The 19,826-nt window shown below is 39.1% G+C and overlaps 1 protein-coding gene across 4 annotated transcripts in view; it reads left to right on the top strand.

The window, feature by feature from the left end:
* The first annotated feature begins 6,408 nt into the window (after window positions 1-6,408).
* Window positions 6,409-19,826, top strand: part of usp25 (ubiquitin specific peptidase 25) — a 33,867-nt gene continuing 20,449 nt past the window's right edge. For 2 of the 4 annotated variants that reach the window (XM_063485187.1, XM_063485186.1), the window contains exons 1-5: window positions 6,410-6,631; window positions 14,208-14,285; window positions 14,579-14,723; window positions 17,352-17,475; window positions 18,124-18,286. In XM_063485187.1, the coding sequence (XP_063341257.1) occupies window positions 6,590-6,631; window positions 14,208-14,285; window positions 14,579-14,723; window positions 17,352-17,475; window positions 18,124-18,286 (552 nt within the window). In that variant the 5' untranslated portion in view covers window positions 6,410-6,589. Of the gene's footprint in view, window positions 6,632-14,207; window positions 14,286-14,578; window positions 14,724-17,351; window positions 17,476-18,123; window positions 18,287-19,826 lie in introns of all 4 variants that reach the window. The other 2 variants (XM_063485190.1, XM_063485189.1) reach the window with 2 other exon arrangements.

Genomic DNA, 19,826 nt, shown 5'->3' with positions numbered 1-19,826 from the left:
AAAATGACAAAATTGTGAAGGATTAAAATATTCCAAGAGCTCAACTTACTTCATCTAAACATGTTTCAATTGCGTTTTATCAACACAAAATGCACAGGTTTGTTGAATATGAATAAGCTGTGTTGATTTAACTCATTTGTTTAAGTTTCTGCCAAAGCAAAACATTTGTGTGCAACCAATGTCCACTATTGAATCAAGTAAATCCAACATGGCCTTTTTTTCAGTGTGTACCAGTGTACCTGCACATGTGACGTGACAATAAAAGTGATTTGATTTGATTTGTATGCTATTGCTATTTATTATAGTTTAACCTGTCAAGGACAATAACGTGAAGAAAATTCTGTATCAAGCCTTGTAATCATAGCTTCCCTACTTTTTTTTCAAGCTTTGAGTGACAGCTCTGTGGCGCAGTGGTTAGAAATGTTGCCTCACAGGAAGAAGATCCTGAGTTTGAATCCACCATCTGGCCGAGGTCTTTCTGTGTGGAGTTTGCATGGGTTCTCTGGCTTCCTGCGACAGTCGAAAGACATGCAGTTAGTGGGATTAAGTTAACTGGTGATTCTAAATTACCCGTGAGTGTGAATCAAAATGGTTGTCTGTGTTAGCCCTTCATTAGACTGGCGACCTGTCCAGGATGTACCCCGCCTCTCGCCCTGTGAGAGCTGGGATAGGCTCCAGTGCCCCCTGGCAACCCTGATAAGAACAACTATGTGAATTTGTTATAAATTGGAGGGGGGAAAAGGTGTGCATGACAAATTTTATGTTAACACGCCACAAAATACCTCCTTAAATGAACTTAAAATAATCACAGAAAAGATTTCTACATTAATAAATGACTTTCTATTAGCATTACGTATTTTTGTTGGGCTAATGTAATGTAATGGGTTGGATCAGCTCAATGAAGTTGGACTCAACTACAGTAAATAAGTCAATTCATCATTAATTAATTAAGTTGGCTTAACTCAAGTAAATTAAGTTGAAATAACAGAATCAGTCCCGTGGAAATCCTTTCCATTTTTTATGTGAATCCAAATAATTTTTTAGTGCAGGGAGTGAGAGTTAATTGTGTACACAAAGAAGATGATACTAAACAATCCTCATGTAATTTCTGTTAACAAGGTCGAGATGAGAGGTAAAACACAGACTAATGCTGCTTTTGTTAAGCTTTAAAAAAATGTACAAAATTTGAAACATAGTTTATTTGGGAAGTGGTGAATGTCCTGCCCATTATCTGGGAAAGACACCTTGAAAATGGCTGAAATCCTCAAAAATAATGATCTTGTCAGGATACCCGACATCGAGCCACGACAGAGTTTAACTACTTCATTCTTTACGCTGTCATAAAATCAATGCTCCTGCTGCACTCTAAGCTTCAAAAAAGCAAAGGGGAAAAAACACAATCAGTGTTATTTTAAAATGAAACAAGCTTTGTGTTATTGTTGGCACGACAGCTCCCGAAAAAATGCAGTGATATGTCTTCACTGCCTGTAGACGCTGCTGTGCTGCGACGGTTTAAGGCACCTGATTATTTCCATATCATATAGGAACATCTACGGTGGTCCCATTGAGTCTGTATTCTAATTTACTTAATAAGAAAATCAGATCCCGAGATGTCCATGGATCTTGCTTATTTCCAGATGAGGAAATATATATATATATATGGTCCACACTAAAGCAGGACCATATATATATATATATATATATATATATATATATATATACATACACACACACACACACACATATATATACACGCATATATATATATATATATATATATATATATATATATATATATATATATATATATATATATATTCCTGCTTTAGTGTGAAGAAAAATGCTTTCAGATGATCCATCAGTTTTTACAGCTTCATGTTTTATGACAGATAAATTTGCTGTTGGGGAACAATAAGTCAGTGGTGTTGAAAACAACCACTGAGGTTTGCTGCATGAAAAAGAAGACTGGATTTGATTGATTTACTGATTGGCCGTCTGCTTTTCCTGTTTATAAGTTACCCTCACGTTAGTGAATTTAAGATTGAAATGAGGTTTAACTGAATGGCTTGTATTAACAAATAAGCCTTTAAAACAAATGATGTGTTTCAGTGCGATCGGAAAACCTGCACTCCTTGCAGTTATATGTAATTTTATGCTGACTCTTTTTCTTAAAGACGTTATGGACTCATAAAAAATTCAGATAGATAGATAGACTTTAAACCAAATCATTCTTGGACACTGGCTCGTGTCTAAAACCCCTGAGGAAAAAAACTGAAGAAAACCTGGCAGGTACAAAAGCAGACTCAAGAGCAGCACATGGCCCATAACCATACAGGTATTTCAACATTTTGTTTCCAAAACATTGTTGCAATATAATGTGTATACAGAAAGTCTGCTTGAAGCCAACCCAACCTGGTCTGTTTGCAAAGGGTCTTATTTTAGCCACACATGAAGCACCATAGTTGGTTCGTTTGCTTAAAGAGGGAGATCCTGGGGGGAAATGGGCACATCTCAAAACATTTTTAAGCATTCATTTTTTAGTTCTGCTTATTTTTATTATCTTTCAGGTCCCACGGAGCTGGTATAGCCAGAACATTTGCTAAAATAAAGAAGCAAAACTGACTGTGAAATCTCATTGGTGCGTTCGTGGAAGAACTGAATTCTACAACACAATAACGTGCAACTGTTTTATTCAGTATGCGGGGTAAACCTTTATCCCACATACTGATCTGGCAGGTCTAAAAAGCAGGTCTATGTCCTGGGGCACCGGCTCGTCATGTTGTTGCATTTTCACATATATTACAAATTTAAATATATTTAAATGGCTTCAATATTTATATGACTCAGAAGTAAATCCAGTTGTATCTCTGTGACAAGATGCAAGAAAGTATCAACATTTTACTCCTTTATGAAGTCATTTATGCGATGGGTGTGTCTGCAAAGTGTGGCAGTTATAGTGGAGTCATTTATAGAGCCAAATTGTCAATTAAATGCTCAGCTGTTCTTAAGCTGGTAGCACTGGCATCACTACACAGGAGTGAAAATATTTCTGGATCTCGGCATGTAGTTTGGATCAAACTTTAAATACGTTATTATAAAATGTTTGTTGAAGTTCAGATTAGACCATATGGGCCCCATGAACTAACATGAATGCTACACCCTTGTGTTAAAGGACAGTTGTAATGTACATGCGTTGTTGTTAGATTACTGTATCGGGCAGAGTGAGAAGGAGGATTTTCAATGTCCTGGTGTGAGTGGAGCTATTATCATACAGCCCTCGGGCTCACTTTCGGGATCTGTTTTGATCTTCAACAAACAAGCAGACATCAGCTTGTCAGCCAAGGATCTATTCAGACTGCAGCGGCTTCTGTTTGACTTTGCCAATTGATTCATCAACTTATTTTCTGATTGGTTTCCTGACAGCTTCCCCGATTCTCTGACTGATAGCTCTACTTTTTGCCTTGAGGTCAAACTGTGTGATGTGTCTGCTCAGACAAGAAGGCTGTTTTAAGAGGCTGCCCTGGGTGTTTAAGGTAACCTTCACACACTCTGTGGTGGTCAGTGAATATTTCAGCACACTGCACATAGAAGTATAAAATATTGATTAAGGCACCATGCTGAAAAATGAAAACAGACTCTGTGATTTATAATGCTACTTGATTTGGCAAGTGGAATCATTTTCATGTTTCATTCCTTTTTCCACATTTCTGCTGCTGCTGTGTGGGGCTGTTATTATGCAAGCTGGTGCTCCAAAGGAGGATGTTGCCATCTGCTGGGAGAAAAGCTGAATAGCATGGGGTAACAGCACAACCTTGATTTGTTGCTATGACAAAATAATGTATTAATACTGTTTTATATATATACATATATATATGTTTATGGATATAGATTAAATTCAAACTCAGTTTGAGCTAAATCGCAGTTATTGTTATAATGAAACTACAAAATGTACACTGATCAAATCCTGTTTATATCCTCAGTTCTGTTGCTAGATCCTTCTTCCAGTGCCATCATAAAGTTCTGATGTTTCCCATTAATATTTATATGTACTAGTTAGATGACACAGTTCATGTTAACAAAGCATGCTGACAGCTACAGTTATAACTATTACAACAATGCTATTCCTGAACATCTAAAGGATGACCCAGTTCTGTATGAGAGGACTGTTCTCTTCCATCTTGCACTGAATTAATAACAGCTGACAGACTTGAATGCCCAGTGTTTGGATGTTGGTGTTATTATCTCGGTCTGAATAATTAGGACAGAATGTGGACAGCTGAATTCAGTGCCTTACACTTGCAAGACCCCCACGCTGGCGTTCACAAACTATGAAATACCATAAAGGTAATAGATGTCATGAGCTTTGAAATGTTGCTGTGATAGGAGAAAATGATCATAACTGCCCCTAATAAATGAACAAACCAGGAATGCTGTCAGTCATCTTTAGCCTGACAAGCAGCCTTTTCTATCCCTATCATCCTTTCATGGAAGGGGATGGCATTTTTTGCTCCAGAACCCCGAGTGAAAACGCCGGGTGTGGAAATTTGACTGTTATATAATTGTAAAGTAGCACCTCCTTGAGGCCAAATGATTCCTCTCATCTTACAGGAGGTAAGGATCAGGAGTAGAAGGTGAACACTGGGCACCGAGCATGAAGGCATACTAAAGGGAAAGGCAGTTCTCAATATATGAGAATTCAAGTGAATCTGATACTAATACATCACAAAAAACAACAAAAACACGACTCAGATAGAGCAAACCACTGCTGAGGTAGCTCAGTCTAGGCAATATTTACTTTTAAGGAAATAATATTATAAATTTTCTATATATTCAGTTTATTTTCTATGTTTTTTAAATGTAGTTTTAGAAGTTTTTAATGCAGTAAAAACAAATTGCATGCCTTTGTCATTTGTCACCTACTAAAGATCCATTTTAATATACTTTAACACAACCGGCAGATGTGAAACATAAAAGTGTGATCAGAGGTCAAATGTGACATCAGATTCAGATTCAAACTATAATGTGATATTTAAACTCACCGTATACCAGTATCATTTCCTAAATGTTGCCAATACAAACAAAGGCAGCAGAATTTTAAGCAAAGTTTGAGCGATAACAGACATTTTATCCAAATTTGACCCTATTTAACCACAAAGAAGAGGCCAGAGGTTCAAAGTAACGTGATATTTAGAATTTCCATATATAGTTCCCTATATGCCTATATGTTTTCAATGCAAACAATGACAGTAAGAAACATAGTTTTTAAATAGCTGTGTATAGGATTATTAGCACTCTGAGCTTCGGGTCAATCTATTGACCTTGAAGAAAACGTCAGAGGTCAGATTTTAAGTCTTTGTACTTTCTATAGGTTGACAATACACCAAGCTTGTAAGAAAAAAGGTTCTAAATTATAAGGCTTTTTGTCTGTTTGTGACTGATAAATCATTAAGTTGACCTTGAAGACCTCAGTGGATGTCAGCCAAATTTTAATAGATTGTTAACACGACCCCACTCTACACCCTTCCAAAGAGTTATCAGAATTCATTCAAAACTTTTCGAGCGATCATGTTTACAGACAGAATGACACGCATGCAAACAGTACCAAAAACATAAACTCCTTGGAGGAAAACGAAAAAGGCAGCTGCCCAGAATGTGGCACACACAATGGTTAAGAGAAAAAGTCTTGTGGATCACATGAAAACTATGAAGTCAGAGCATGTCCAACACAAACACTTTAACAGTCTGGGGTGTGTATTTCACACCCAAGGATTATAGCTAACAGTCACTGTATGTTTTACTGCTACCTGACTTTATAATGGGAAATTGGACCAGTACATCACTGTACAAACTGTGAATGTAAGTTGAAGGAGGTATGCCTTACTTAAAGGCATAGTTTTGGAACTTGTCTATCATTATAATGTCACATTTTCGTGTAAGGACTGATGCTTATCTAGCACTTTTCTACTCTACCTGGGCACTTTGTCTAAGATTCGTAGTCATAATGATGCATCGGGGTAATTTGGGGTTTAGTATCTTGGCCAAAGAAGCAGGGATCGAACACCCGACCCTCCGATTAGAAGACCAGTTGTAACCTTATCTTACAAAGCAACAAAAGCGATTTTTAAAATCATTTTAATTTCAATATATATATCTATAATATTCACCAAATGATTTTTCCTAGAAATTCTGTTTTCAAGGAAACTAAAACACAAACAAAATATCAAGAACTCCTTGGTGATTTGGTGCATTAAAAATGTGCTGAAGCTAAGCAATAACAATGTGGTTCAAATGAATCGCAAAATCTCTGGCTATAATTGTAGTTTGCATTAATTTCCCCCAAAAGTCCCGTTCGTGACGGTAACGTAGTTCAACAGACCTGAGTAATCGATCCCAGCTCACAGGCAGCGAAGAGCAATGTTTTCATGCCTGCTGACGACTTGCGCTAGTCACTCTGCCATGGCGCCCGTAATGTCGCTGATTAAGGAGGGGACGTCGTAGCATCTCCTTTTTATATCGCTTTGGTGAACGGTATATCGTGCATTTTGCTACTCCTGGTTTGAATTTAACAAAATTTCCCACTGAACCGGCCATGACCGTGGAGCAGAATGTCCTCCAGCAGCATTCTCAGAAGGTAAGCTGCCATATGATAACTTGGTGGCTAGCTAACTTTAGCTTAACTGTATTCCTACATAGTTTAGGAGCTCAAAGAACGCAGAGGGTGGGTGAATTAGTTCCTTGGTTGGTAGGGTGTACCTTGAATTGTTGTTTAAAGACGTCGTGCGTGACCCTTTTGTGAAGAACCGTTTGTAAATCCCACATAACTGCATGTAAGCTGGGCCTTACCCTGGGTCAGTGCTTTATTCAATATTTTGCTAGCCAGTGTACGTGCTAATGTAGCCGTTAGCGATAGCTAACGGTACCACGTAAAGTTAACTGAAACCCCAACATCGTCCTTTACGCTGGGTTACGTTTAACAGAAGCTAGCTATTCCTATATTATAACATGATGCTCTGCATGGTAACGTCAGCTATATGGGCTATTCGTCAATTAAAATAAAGATGGCTAAGTGACAGTGACAGATTTAACGTTAGCTTGTCGACGTCTTCATAGTAAGTAAATCTTTGATTTCTCTGACGGTTTTAGCTGAAGTCTTCTGATAAACTAGCCCCCCCCCCCCATCACCACCAAAGAAGATAATGTTTAGTTTGATCAAGTGCTTACTCTTTGTTTGTGTGAGCAAGTGTTTCCTATGTTACTCATCACATATCTGATACCTTTGTTTACAAAGCATGTCCAACGGCGAAGGTGGAAACCCACCCGAGCAACGATGCTTGGCTGGGATTGAGTGTTCGTATTGCAAGCCAGGCGTGTGACAGTTCATAACCGGGAAGGCAGATTATTATGTTACATTTGATCACACCGCTCTCATTTTACCAAAGTGCATTAAGATCCGCTGCTTAGACGCCTAGTTATGCGATTTAGTCCGTGGCCACCATGCCCAGTACCGCATAGCTCTGGTTACTTATGTAACCACTTGAGTGATGTTGCTTAATCATAGGTTAGATGTTTGCTCCGCGGGTCCAGAGGAAAAGAAATCATATTTTTGCAAAAGTCTTATGTAATTGCAGCGATGCTTTACTACACTTCATACAGTCCAGGAGCTCTGCAGCGCAGGCCTGCTGTGTTCAAATAAATCAGCTCCCCAGCCTTTAAAACATGAGTAAGCACCATCAGGCATATGGTGGGCTCATTACACAAGTTATGGTCTTAGGCAAACTAAATACTTGAGCCTCTGTAATGGCTCACACTTGAATTTTTTCTGTTATTGAGCAGCCTGACCTTATTAGTGGCTGACATCATACTACAACAACAGCTGTTAAAATGTGTACTGTAATACATTGTTTGTCTTGTGTTAATAAATATGTAGGGTTTCTGCTGATTCTGATTGGAGCATATGTATAAAGTAGTTTGGGTCTGATTTGTTTTGAAAGCAGATTAGTGTGTTTTGGGATATTGTTGTAGTCGTGCTCCATCAACACTCAGGGTGTGGTGCTGGTTTTCATGTAGAGACCTGTAGATAGCAAGATGAGAAAATTTGAAAGGACTTCTGATACTGTCTGTACAATTTCTTTTCTTCATTTTTGGTTGCCCCCCCCCCCCCCCCCCCCCTTTTTAAAAAAAGAAACTGTTCTTGTGGTAGTCTTGGCCCATATCTGTCACAGGTGCAACTTCCTTCACATTTCTTGTCCTGGGCTACTTCCACATGTACACAGGTATCTTTTTGTTTTTAAACAAGGATTTTCTGCTTTCATTTTCAAAAGAATCTACATCCATGTGAAAATGCAAAGGAACAATGTCATGGGTATGCCAAAGCAGCAGGTGGTGAAATGTCAGCCAGTCAAAAGCCTAACGGGAACAACAAAAAAACAAAAACAAGGTACAGAGTTCTTACGTCAAAAAAAGACAGGTGCATAGGTTTTTAAGGAATGCAAGACAAGAGCTTCATTTTCCTTATCCATATGTAAACACAGAAATGATAGTTTCCAAAGGTCTTTCCTCTGGGACAACCTTTTCAGAAGCTCTGTTTTCATTAGATTAAAATGCAGTTTGTGTGGACAAAAGGTCAAAATGCTTAGAGAAAGCTACTTTCCCCAAATATCCATGTGCATTTGGACAGGAGAGGGCATCCAGCTGTTGTCTTTATGTTTTTCTGCAGTGGTTTTAACGGGATAGGTGCATGAGCCACCGCACTACGACTACCTTTGTATCAGTGCTTTCTTTACCACTCACCATGCCTTACCATTAACAACAGGCCTGCTGTAACAGAAGCCTTAGAGAAAAGCTGTCTTCACTGTGGTCTTACAAATATTGTTTAAATGTTATGACAACTGAAGCGGGTGTGAGGAAGCATATGAACAGTTTCTGACTCATGTTTTATTTTAGACATTGGTCCTCGCAAGTTAGTACTTGTTAAGCTTAAGTAAGATTAGTTGTTCTCTGTAGTGACAGGCCAAAAGTCAGAGTATCACTTCCTCTAGAAGGTTGATAGGAAGCGTGTATTCCTGTCAGCTGCGTATTCTCGTTTTATAAACTTGAAAGGTTATTGCAGACAAATTGGACTTGTTGTATATTCTGTTGCTGCAAGGTGTTAACTTTCCTTCATTCTCTACATTGACTGACTCTGCAAAAACATTTGCTCTTGAGAGTTGACAGAAGCACAGGGAAAATCACATAACATCCATCAGAAACAGAAGTTAAGCCTCCAGCCTTGTAGAGAAAAACCTCCTTAGAGCTGGAGGAAGTGAATATCTTACTGGAGGATAATAAGATATGGCTGGTGCAGATCTGAGGTTTTTTACTGAACAGCCTTAGTCTTAGAGCTGTCTTGGTCTCAAAATTATATCATGATATTTCAGTGAAATTTGTGGTAATTATATGACGACACAGGAAAAAACAAACCTAAGTTTTATTGGTGTTTGCAGTCTTCAGGCAGTAGCATTTATTACTAGAAACCAAGTGAGGGGAGTTTTCCATCCTCCTTTTCTAAGGAGCTACAGTCATTGATGACACACTACCTAATCTGAAGTGTGAATCTGTTGCTACAAGTTACCAGCAGCGTTATAGACAATAGTAGTGACAGAGCAAATGTAGGCGCACAAGTAGACTTTGTAGTGTTTGGAAATGTTTACGTAGAAGTATATAATACCTGATTAACACTTTGAAACTTTTTGGTTATTGTGGATGTCATGATATGGCACAGTCCTACTTTTGATCATCATGCATTCTGATGATGATACATATTCTTAGCAGTTAATAAACTCACATTTCTACTGTCACTGTACTGTGTACAGTGACCTTGAGTGTTTTGAAAGGCGCTTTCAAATAAAATGTATTATTATTATTATTATTATTATTATTTCTTATTTTATAGTAGTTTAACTGAAGAATCCTCTTGAAACAGTTACTATAACATAAGTTAGGCCATTTTGTGTCCACATAAATGGAATCATCATTGCTGAATTTTGCTGATCAGCTTGTATGGCATTTGCACAGTTGTTTACACTTGAATTGTAAATTTTTATCATCAGTATTTTAGATCCCATGTGAACATGCTGCAACTAAAGATTATTTTGGTAGTCGACTAATCTACCAATTTTTCTTCAATTTGTTAATTAGTCAGCAATTATTTCAAGAACTCTTATCTCTGCTTCCTGTGGGCAAAAAACCTCCTGTTCTAGGCTCCAGTACCTCACCTGCTCAGGTCTGCCCACCTGTCAGTATCACCCTGTTGTCTCGTCCCACGGCAAATGAAAATAATCATTCAGGAAACATATGAATTTGAATGTATCTTTAACATTACTCAATAGGAGTGTCAGAATACAAATGAAATTAGTAAGGATAATGCAAACTAAAGTGCTAGTGGTATTTAAACAAAAAATAAAGTGCAAATAGGAAAATAAAATGGTTTCTGTCCATAAGGTCAAATAAAGCTTCAAATTAAATCAAAAAGATTTTTCCCCCACTCTAAAATAACACGTTTCCAAAGCTTACAGATGATCCAGTTCATGAATTCACGATTGCAGTGGACATGCTCTGGGGTGAGGCTTGCTCCTATCTTTGAGATGATGTTCCCAGCTGCTGAAAACCTGCTAAAGATGCTTTCTGTCATGACTTCAGCCATTTGAGAGGTGCATGAGCCTCTTTACAGGGCAAATTCATCTATACGCTTTTGCTTAATACTAGTAAAACAACAAAACAGAATCAGAAAAGACCATGACCAGTGTGTTTTTCAGATGGTGTAGTGTTTAATACCAGTTAAACTGTTTATTTGATTATATATATATATATGTATATGTATATGTGTGTACACATATATGTATATGTATACGTATATGTATATATATATATATAATTAGGTGGTGTTGTCCAACCCACAGATTAACTACCTAACGTTAGGTGGAAGAGGTTTACTATTCAGAATAAACGCTAACGTAGCGTAACTACTCCTGTTTAATGGTTTACTATCGCATTTCACTCATTAGCTAACAAAACTGAAATGGGGTTCGTTTAGCAACCATCATCCGGAGAAGTTTCCGACTGTGCAATATTAACCGAAGTATCAACGCGACACACTAAAATGGACCCATTCACATTTGAGGTCACAGCTCCATGGTGCTGGCGTTTGAAACACTTGTGCACTCCAGTAGTGCTGTCATGGAAGGAAAGTTCCACTTTGCACAGTCTGCATTTAGCTGTTAGTTTTCTGTTAAAATCTCTCTCCTCCTGTTTTGCTGCTCGTGCTATGTCCTTCTTCATTAGTACTGAGTGCAGTCTTGGCAGACGATAGAGGTGATACTGCCCCCATAGCTTCCTGTAGTGTATTGCAGTTACAAAAACACAACTACATGGTATTAGTATACGATGCATCAACAAGCTTTCCAGCTCTGATATCTAAGATTAAGAATTCAGTATTTTTGGTAATTGGAGTTGTTGTCCTGGTGTGTTTACCTTTACTGCGCAACAGCATAGCTCAGAACACCTGCTGCTTTGTGATATGCCATGCTCCCAGACATCACTCTTTTTCACTGCTTTTTGTGTCGTAGCTGGAGCAACACCATTGAAAGTGTTTAGAAATGTTTTTCGCATAGGTGGTGCACAACGTTGCCATGGATGTTTGTTGTGCAATTAGCTTATGGTGTGTGTAAATAACCTACAATAATGAGTCCTAAATCATGAAAGAGCCCTTTAAACTAATTTTCTTGTCAGTCGCCTGTTCCACCTGTGAAAGCTACAGTCTGTCTTCTTGACTTCTATATCGGATGTGGAAAAGTACATTTGCCTAGTATTAATAGTGCATTTACTCAAGCATTGTATAGCAGATTAAGTGTGTATGATAGGGCCACGCAGTCCAGATGGGTTTGACATCATCCGTAAATTCATTTACAGGAATGAGCATTGTCAGGGCTCTTCCACTAGATATTGTATCAGTTTGTCAAGTACAAGTCGGATGTGTAGAGCAATTTTTAACATTGTGATTGGACATTAAAGTGAACCTTATTTTCTCTCATCTGTACTATTACAGTGGCTCATATTAGACAACAAAAGTTTCAAATAATAATGACAGTAAGTGTAATGCCTGTAAAACAGAAGCTCGGGCTTCATTTAATACAGTTAATACAGTGATTCCACACACTTCTCAGATATGATTTTTCATCTTGTAAAGACACTTACAGGATTGATTTACTAATAATTTACTTGTTTGGAAAGTTCCATCATGGCTAATCAGCTAGCTAGTCTTTTCTCTATGGCAGGCAGGTTAAGTTGCTGTTGTGGCAGTCCTCAGTGTCATTCAGCTGTCTCAGGTCTTGGTTCTCACTGTTGCCCAAACACACACTCTGCCATCTTGGACTGCAGATGGTGACAATCCTTGTTCTGCTCTGGAGACCTGCACTGAGCTGAGCTGAAGGCCATCTCTAACCTGAACCTACAGCAAGTGGAGAACTGGTGTTGCTACACTGTAGATCACTAAGCCCGCAGAGCATTATAATGAGTACTGTCACCAGCCGCCACCCAGAACAGTGGAGCTGAAGTTAACACAGACATGAGAAACTAATTCAAGTTGTTTATCGTTACAAAATTTACATGATATTAATTATTTCATACACCACAGGTGCATTGCCTTTCACACTGTGTTATTACTGCAACAAACACAATCTTGCCTGATGTGGTCTTAGGCAGTGGTCCCCAACCTTTTTTGCACCACGGACCGGTTTATGCCCGACAATATTTTCACGGACCGGCCTTTAAGGTGTCGCGGATAAATACAACAAAATAAAACTAGTACCGGTACCGAAAAAAAGAAGATTTATTCATAACACACGTGAAAAGACCCAGGAAAACCGAGTTAACGATAAAAACGATAACAAAATAACGCTGAAAACCGATAAAAACCCTGAAAACCATACATTTCACACCTGAGCCTCAACTCTCGCGGCCCGGTACCAAACGACTCACGGACCGGTACCGGTCCGAGGCCCGGGGGTTGGGGACCGCTGGTCTTAGGCACACGCCAAAGCTCCAACCACCTGCTGTTGTTGTTTTCAAGAGGCAGCCAATCAAATGAAAGGAGACTTTTAGTGGGAAGTGTTTTTTGTTTAGGGGGCTGCAGCAAGGTCCAGTAGAAAATAAGTAAAAATCATTTTTGAATTTTGAGTTTTAAAAAGTTACTGTAGTTGAGTTAAAGAATTGTATCTGTCTGTCTGTCTGTAATAGACTATCTATCCATCTATAGATAGAGAGACAGTCTATTATTATTATTATTATTATTATTATTACTACTATAATACAGTCTGCATAAATAGTGTCCTGACTGCAGCTGTTAGCCTCATATCATGTAAGAGAACTGTTCAAGATCATTTAATGTGAGGCAAAAGTGACGTTGGTGTGGCTGTGGTTGTTATTGATTAATCAATGTTCAGTTAAACACTTTTTTTTTCTTTAATTGGGTTGGCCTTTTTTTTTTTTTTTTTACCTTTTATTGGACAGCGTAGTCGAGAGTACATGGGACTGTGAAACAGTGAATGGTAAGGGACAGAGTCAAAGCCATTTTCCTGCAGGCTTCCTGCATATGTGTTACCTGCTCAACCAGGTGAGCGATAGGAGCGCTCAAGATAGTTAAACACTCCTGATAATTTTAATCAGTCTCTGAGGAACACTGTGGACAGCTAGTGCAATGTCTGTGCCTTCCCCTGAGGAATCCAGCTAATTAATAATTTTGTTATTGTTAATCTGCCTACTTTTTTTTCTTAATCATTTTATCCATGAAGTGGCAGGGACACTGAAAGATGCCTACTGTAATTTCCCGAAGACCATTATGATAAAATCATTAAATGACTAAACAACTCCCACTAAATATCGAGCCTTCCCATATACCCTTAGATGGGATTGATTAACATGCTGTGCTTTTTGTAAATCATCTAGCTGCCAATACACGTCTGTACATTCTTATGAGTTAAGGGTAAGTTATTTATTGATTTAATTGAGTTGTTGGCTTTTCATCCCAGTGAGGGGGCTAAAAGCCAGTGACGTGGTTTTTGTTTTTGTTTTGTTTTTTTTTTTGAAGAAGAAGTTGGACCTGTAAAATATAGTTTCCATCATTTTCAGGCTCTGTTATCAACCCCCTCTTGATGATTTTTCTTCTTCAACAGCACCAGCAGACACTACTGAACCAGTTGAGGGAGGTCACAGGCACCACAGATGTACAGCTGCTTCAGCAGGCCCTGCAGGTACATTTTGAAACACATGCTAAAAACTGGAAAAGTCAGGGATATTGTGTGTATACAGTAGACAGTTTTTTTTTTATCAGTGGGAAATGTGAAAGTTTTCTGTCTTAAACTTAGGTTCAGTTTATTCTAATGGAACTGTTGACACAAGTTGCGCTGTGCAGTCATTTCTCCTAGAGCAAAGTTTTACTTTGTATTAAATGCAGGCATTTTTGAGGTTCTCTAGTCCTTCCCTGCAGCTAATCATTTTCTTTAAATTACATGGAGACATTAACCTAAACATGCTGTTGCTGCAGGTGAGTAATGGAGACCTGGGTGAAGCCGTGGCCTTTCTGACAGAGAAGAATGCCAAGGTTCCTCAACAAGATGAGACTACTTACTACCAGACGTCCCAGGTGGCCAGCGACAGATACATCAGCGTGGGCAGCCAGGCAGACACGAGTGAGTAGCTTGGTTCAATTTTTGGTGCTGTTATAGTTTCAGAACAGCACGTCAACATCCAGTGGTCCCACAAATAGACATACTCACTTCAACACTCACATAAATTAAGAGCTGACTAAGCTAATCAAGTATATTTGGCTTTAACTTAAGGGAATTTTAGCATTTTGATGCACTTGTAAGCAATCCTGTTCTTATTTTCAAATTTCAGTCACTGCTAACAAGCATCCCTTTCACATCTTGGGTTGCTTCATCACATGATTTGCTGAACAAGTTACTGCTGTTGCAGTCCTTCATATCATTCAGCTGGGTTTTATTTCCAGTCTCTCATAGCATGGCTGGACTGTCTCCAAGTCCATATTCCAGGACTATACTTGCTACAGTAGTCTTGAATAGCCCTGGAGATCCTCTATACCCAGACCCTGCACCAGCTACCAGTGTGGTTGGACTATGTCTACGGGTCAAGGGTTGTCACTGGATGGGTAGCTGGCTGATTCAGTTGGCAAAATCGAGCATTTCATGAATGTTGTTAACATATAACTAATATAACAGAGCATACATTTGCCTCCTGTTACACGTGCACATGTATCCGGACCCTGTCACAATTAGAATTTAAATGTGTGAGAAACTTGGATATCTGTATTAAAATGTCATGTTTGCCATGTTTCACATCATTATTGTGTTATTCAACACACCGCACTTGACCAACACAAAGTTTTAGTTCCGGACACTAAGTATCCAGAGTGTAAATCAGCGGTTCCCAAACTTTTTTTGCTGGGCCCCCCCTTCGTTTAACAAGAAAAATGTTCTCTCTCCCCCCCCCCAACCCCTCCCCCCCGGCGCGTGTGCACGCACAAACACATCCTCCAACCACACACACCCATATTTTGCTCCATTGCGGTTTATTTCACACCTCAAACATTTAGTAAACAATTAAGCAAATACAAGTAATCTGCAATAAATTACAGGTAGTAAGAAAATAAACTACTAACTCTTTTACGCTACGTCCACACCTACACGGGTATTTTTGAAAACGCAGCTGTTTCGTCCACACGTAAACGGCGTTTCGAATCACCGAAAACGGAGATTTTTTTAAAACTCCTTTTTTGCCTTTACGTGTGGACGAGGAATACAGAGTTCGTCACGCAACGTCAAAGGTATGTGCCTTTTTTCACGTCACGCTGTGCGCCACGTTATTGTTTACATGAGATAAGATAAGATAAGATAACCTTTATTAGTCCCACACGTGGGAAATTTGTTTTGTCACAGCAGGAAGTGGACAGTGCAAAGTTATGAAGGACAATTAGAATAAAATAAAATAAGAATAAATACAGTACACAACTGTACAGAATAGAATAAAAATAGAATACTATATACAGTAGAATAAAATAGAATAAAATATACAATAGGATAAAAATAGAATACAAATGCTATATACAACAGAGTGAAAAATACAACGGTGCCAGAAAGATTATTGCACATTTGTGGATGTGTGTGTATGATCAGTTAAAGTCTTTGTTGTGGAGTCTGACAGCAGTGGGGAGGAAAGACCTGCGAAATCTCTCCGTCCCACACCGTGGGTGCCGCAGTCTCCCACTGAAGGAGCTGCTCAGTGCTGTCACAGTCTCATGCATGGGGTGGGAGATGTTGTCCAGCAGGGATGACAGCTTAGCCACCATTCTCCTGTCACTCACAACCTCCACTGGGTCCAGAGGGCATCCTAGAACAGAGCTGGCCCTTCGGATCAGCCTGTTTAGTCTCTTCCTGTCCCCAGCAGAGATGCTGCCACCCCAGCAGACCACACCATAAAAGATGGCTGAGGCCACCACAGATGAATTGCAGAATGGCAGATAGAGACAAAATACTGTTAATCTGACTATCGTCAGTTTTTACACGCTTACATATACACACGCAGTTTCTGTCCCTCCATTTAGAAAGGCAGAGGCGTCACGGTGTGATTATTTTACGTGTAGTTGTTTTTTTCCTGTGTAATAATATTCAACATTGCTATCAATACATTTTTCAATAAATGCCTCTCTATGCAAAATGAGTTCAAAAACATAAACAGCTGTGGGATACTGTTTGTCCGGGATTTGAACCGGGGGAACAAATCGTGGCAGGAACGGCCTTATGTTATTTGTATCCCACTGTAACTTTACTGTATAAAGAGCTAACATCTCCAAAATGTCAGGAGTAGTTAGTTATTACAGCAAGTGTTTGTGAACTAAAAATCAAGAATGTGGGATACTGTTTGCCCGTGATTTGGAGAGCCCAGTGCGTGCTCCCGATGAAGGGAAAAGCAATTCTGCAGGGGAGACCTACCTTGGCACTTGTGCAGGTGAAACCAAAGGGCAGATATGCTTCATCATATTTTCTAGTCTTTGGCTTAGAATGAAGTTGGTTTGGAAACATATTCAACGATGCTTCATCTCCTGCTTTGTGTTTGTGTGGGAGCCCCGTGCTAGCAGTGTCCAAGCGTTTGCAGTGGCTCTGCGTGTGCCCCCCCCCCCCCCCCCCCCCCCCCCCCCAGGCGGCGGGCCCCACACTTTGGGAAGCTCTGGTGTAAACGATGGTTGCATGTTAGTGGTGATCCAAACCAAATTGCTGCCCGTGTGTGCTTTGTTGATGCAGATGTGATTGACCTGACTGGAGATGATAAAGATGACTTGCAGAGGGCCATTGCCCTCAGCTTGGAGGAGTCCAACCGGGCATTCAGGGAGACGGGCATCACTGATGAAGAGCAGGCCATCAGCAGGTATCAGCGACTGACAACAACTTTGACAGGAAACGATATTTTAAGAAATCCACACTTTACTTCACCCACACAGTCTCCATCTTTTCCCCGGGTGTGATGAAAGTACTATACTTACTCTTGTATTGTGAAACACATGATCCCTGTTGTAATAAATAGAACTAGGTCAGGTCAAATAGTTGCTGTGTCTTTGCAGCATATGTTATCTGTCTAATAGTAAATAATTTATATCAGAGAGAAAATTCATGCGTTACACAACCCGTCTATTTCTCAGGAGTAATACTGCAGTGACTATTTGACCACTCTGAATAATTTAATTTTATTATTTATACATTTTTGGCCACCATCCAGAATGGTACTTGCTGGTCCGCTACTATGTAATAAGTATGTGGAGGTTATTATGCATTTTAAACCCCAGTTCAACGGAAGCACAGTGGCCATCGGGATGAGCCTTTCTGTTGTCCGACTGTGTTCACGTTCCTGTTCTTTTGAACTGGATACTATGATGTAGGTTTTTTAGCAGATGAGTAGAGTGAAAGAAATTTGACCTTTTGGGAGATGCAGAGTAAATAACCAGCAGCAGGTGATGTAGTGACCCACACACAAGTTCATTTCCTCTATCTTGTGTTTATTTCCTTCCTGCTTTTCCAGAGTTTTGGAGGCCAGTATAGCAGAAAACAAAGCGAGTCTGAAGCGCACTCACACAGAGGTATGGAGCGACTCACCCAACCCACACGACAGGAAGAGGATAGACAACTGCCCTGTGGGTCTGAAAAATGTCGGCAATACCTGCTGGTTCAGCGCGGTCATTCAGGTAGGCACACACAAGTGGACACATGTACTTCCCGAGGGCTCAAAAGCAAGTGAACAGGATTGTTTCAAATTGAAAGCCCTTTTTGTTTGTCAGCTGGACTCCTTGCTGTTTTTTTTACTGCTATTTATTAACTTTTTTAAAATTGTTTTTGCTAAAGGAGATTTATGAAGGCATTTGAGTTCTTGGCCTCGAGATTCCTTAGTGCATCCCTGCTTATGAAGCAAATATCACTGCTGTAATCTGCAGCAATCAGCTTAAGTAGGAGTGAATAGAGAGTTAAAGAGTCTAAATCCTTAATGCTGGGTGCAAGAATATGTCAACAAGACCCAGCTTCTTGTATGCTGGGGAACTGAGTGGTAAAATGTGACCTAAGGTGAAATATGGTAGATCAACATTGGATACACTATCACATGGTGCTTGGCACCAGTGTTTAATCTTACCCCTACTGTGGAGTAGAAGGCGCTCCTTAAACCTGACACCACTGCAGTTAGAAGAACAGGAGTAAACAAGTTCCTCTTTTCTAAATTCAAATTATGATAATGTTTTATGTTCAAAGATCTCCAGTGGACTCTGTTTTAAAAAAGAAACATATTTATAATGGCTTTTAATTAAAAAAAAAAAAAAAAGGCATTTACAAAACAGCAATAAATTTGCTGCGTGCTCTGCAATATTTATAGTTTTCATATTTGTAACAAGTCGCACCAAAGTCTGATGTAGTGACCGTTTCCTCTTTAGTGTCTTTTATCACAGTATTTAATGGGGTGGGCCATGATAGCTGGAAGGGAAGTCGGAATGTAACTGTAAACAACTTGAGCTTTCAATGAAAGCATTTGTTTATTTAGGAAGTTGTAGAAAATAAACCCAACGTGACCCAAGGAGTCGGCTCACTGCTAAAGCTTCTGTGTAATAACAAAGATTTGAAGCCATGTCAGGCAAATACAGATCAGTTTTCAGTTTATTTACAGGTTTTCTGAATTAATGAAACATTAAATCCTATTATGTGAACCATGTGGTTCTGTGGTTTCCTTTGGAGGGAATCGCCATTCTGGTGAAACGTTAAATCATTTTCACCTAGTTAAGCACAATTTGCAGGTGAAATTTGTAAATCTCACTAGGCAAAGCAACATACTTGTGATCCATAATTTTAACCAAAGTCATTTTTTCTGTCTTGTTGCCATAATTCAGCTCACTAATATAATTTAATGGTGATCTGAAAGGTGATTCCAGCAGTGGAGGGAAACGGTGTCAGAGGTAGAAGAGGATGAGGTTGAAAGGGGAAAATAATTATAGATGAAATATGATATCTCTGATAGACCATGTTCTTGTCTGTATAATAATAACATATATGAAAAAAGGAATAAAAGGGTATGAGTATATCCCATACCCTTCTATGGTAAATGTTTGTTTTACATATTTAAGTACTTACAGGCTGTGTCTCATTAATATTAATCATGTAATATACTTAAATGTTTACTAGATTTAGTCAAATTCTTGTTGTAAAACTTTTTCTGTGTGACAAATGCAAAAGACATTCATGGAT

This window comes from Pelmatolapia mariae, linkage group LG10_11 (genome assembly GCF_036321145.2).
Source record: "Pelmatolapia mariae isolate MD_Pm_ZW linkage group LG10_11, Pm_UMD_F_2, whole genome shotgun sequence".
Classification (NCBI taxonomy): Eukaryota; Metazoa; Chordata; class Actinopteri; order Cichliformes; family Cichlidae; genus Pelmatolapia; species Pelmatolapia mariae.
The sequence above is the reverse complement of the archived record's forward strand: the minus strand, read 5'-3'. Positions and strand labels throughout refer to the sequence as shown.